Source organism: Alosa pseudoharengus, unplaced genomic scaffold, assembly GCF_046254945.1.
Source record: "Alosa pseudoharengus isolate Yale_2024_CS ecotype anadromous, Long Island Sound unplaced genomic scaffold, YU_APseudo_1.1 YU_APseudo_1.1_scf_10, whole genome shotgun sequence".
Taxonomy (NCBI): domain Eukaryota; kingdom Metazoa; phylum Chordata; class Actinopteri; order Clupeiformes; family Clupeidae; genus Alosa; species Alosa pseudoharengus.
This window is the reverse complement of record NW_027468565.1, coordinates 40,093,589-40,096,030: the sequence shown is the minus strand read 5'-3', so window position 1 is coordinate 40,096,030 and position 2,442 is coordinate 40,093,589. Positions and strand designations below refer to the sequence as shown.

At 48.2% G+C, this 2,442-nt stretch overlaps 1 protein-coding gene across 1 annotated transcript; it reads right to left on the bottom strand.

Moving 5' to 3' along the window:
- Positions 1-752: 752 nt before the first annotated feature.
- On the bottom strand, positions 753-2,228 carry kcna1a (potassium voltage-gated channel, shaker-related subfamily, member 1a). The gene has a single exon (XM_076271830.1). The coding sequence runs from the start codon at positions 2,226-2,228 to the stop codon at positions 753-755; it is 1,476 nt and encodes a 491-aa protein (XP_076127945.1).
- Between the last annotated feature and the right edge of the window lie 214 nt (positions 2,229-2,442).

Sequence of the window (2,442 nt, the reverse complement as noted above, 5' to 3'; positions counted from 1 at the left end):
CCAAAAAGAAAAAAAAGCTCTTAAATGAGATAATGTCCCAAGCATGCCATTATCAAAATGATAAGAATCTGAACATGCTAATATGAAGCTCCTTTTGTCATTGTGCTGTCTTGCATCTAAAGGGCATGGCATTGAATCACTTGGTGATCTTTTAATACAGCATCTGCTGAAAAATAGCAGCATTGCGGATGTTCATGGGTCGAGGACTTGGTCCTCTGTAGCATCCCAGCAGGTATTCAGTCACGTCTGTATAAGGTGCTTTGCTGGTCGGTATATCCTTTACTGGAAGGAGATCACCTATCAGGAAGTCGTCAATCAGACCCTGCCGAGCGTTGCGCCTCTTCCTCTGCAGGGCAGGGTAGTTTGGATGCATTTTCTCCAGGATGCACTGTGCAAGTTACTGAAATGGTATCTGTATTCCATGCATATCATTTTAAAACAACCCTTCGCGGATGCCGGTTAGAACAACCACCAAGGGTCCTCGTAAGTGCCAGACTTTTTGCCTGTTGGTGCGCGCTTATGTGTGTTAGCTGGGAGTTCTTTTGATGTACTGGAAGTATTCTTTTTTTGAAAATTAATAACAGCTACTAACTTTCGAATATCTAACGGCTTGATTCTTTTCATTGTGTTTTTTTTTTTCTTTCTTTTGCGGAGTAGGCTATAGTAGTCGCATTGAAAGGGCTCTCTACGGAGGTAAATGAAGCATTCGTGTGATTAGTATGATCACCAGTTTCTTAAGTCCCTGCTTTCTTCTAAACATCGGACAGGAGCTTGGTGTTGTTCACACAGTTTTGATTAGTGATAGTGCAGTTGCCAGTTCTCAGGTTGGCTTCCCTAAAATTGTCGATACTGTTGTTTATGTCACCGTCAATTTCCATGTACTCTGATTTGCTTACAGTCGAGGAGCTACGGCGACTGGAGGTGTCTGAAGCAATGTTTGGATTGCTAACATTGAGGAGTTGAGCCTGCTCCTCTCCCTCTGTCTCCCTGTGATAGAAGTAGTTGAAGTTGGATACGATGACAGGTACCGGAAGCGCAATTGTCAGCACACCTGCAATGGCGCATAGGGAACCGACGATCTTGCCACCTATGGTCACTGGAACCATGTCCCCATAGCCGACTGTGGTCATGGAGACCACGGCCCACCAGAAAGCGTCCGGTATGCTTGTGAAGTGCGATTCCGCTTCTTCGGCCTCTGCAAAGTACACTGCGCTGGAGAACAGGATGACTCCGATGAACAAGAAAAAGATGAGCAATCCGAGCTCCCTCATACTGGCCTTAAGGGTTTGTCCCAATATCTGCAGCCCTTTTGAATGCCTTGACAGCTTGAAGATCCTAAACACTCTCACCAGACGTATCACCCTGAGTATGGCCAATGATGTCGCCTGTTCACCCTTTCCGTCATGATTTTCAGGATCATCGGCCAGCTCTGTGCCCAGTGTTATAAAGTATGGAATGATGGCCACTATATCGATAGTGTTCATCATATTCTTGAAGAAAGCCGCCTTGCTCGGACAGGCAAAGAAGCGCACTATCAGTTCAAACGAGAACCATATGATGCACAATGTCTCCACAATGAAGAACGGGTCGGTCAAGATGTTTGGCTTGTAATAGAAAGTGGTGTTGCCCACAGTTTCCATACGACCCCTTGGGTCTTCTTTCAGTTCAGGTAAAGTCTCCAAACAAAATATGACAATGGAGATCAAAATGACCATCACAGACACAATAGCAATCCCCCTGGCCGGCCCTGAACTCTCGGGGTGCTCAAAAAGTAGCCAGATCTGTCGCTGAAACTCCTTTTCTGGCAAAGGGCGCTCCTCCTCCCGTATAAAGCCTTCATCCTCGCGAAATCTCTCCATAGCGTCGACCCCCAGTTCGTAAAACTTAATTTCCTCTGAGAACATATCCAAGGGTACGTTCACCGGCCTCCGCAGCCTGCCTCCGGACTGATAGTAGTAGAGTATTGCGTCGAAACTAGGACGGTTCCTGTCGAAGAAGTACTCATTTCTCAGGGGATCAAAGTAGCGCATCCTCTTCTTGGGATTACCTAACAGCGTCTCAGGGAACTGTGAGAGAGTTTTAAGTTGGGTCTCGAAGCGCAGACCCGCTATGTTGATGACCACCCTCTCACAGCATTCGTGGTCATCGTGGTCCGGGGGATAGGCGTCCTGAGGGTGCCCGGGCACAGCTGAGGTCTCATCCATGTTATCTCCGGGCACTACGGTCATCCTGCAGGTCGGCGTGGGAGGAACACTGCAGGAATTGCGGGATTGCGGTTAGTTTGACAAACCAGACAATTTCCCATAAGAAATGCTCCCCCTTCCTCCGAGATTCCCCACCCCTCTGAGCTGCCTCGGTCCCCGGGTGAGGGGACAGCTGCCTCGGCCTCAGTGCGGCCCCACTGCAGTTCTCGCTGACTCGACCATTGCTACCTTTCTGCTG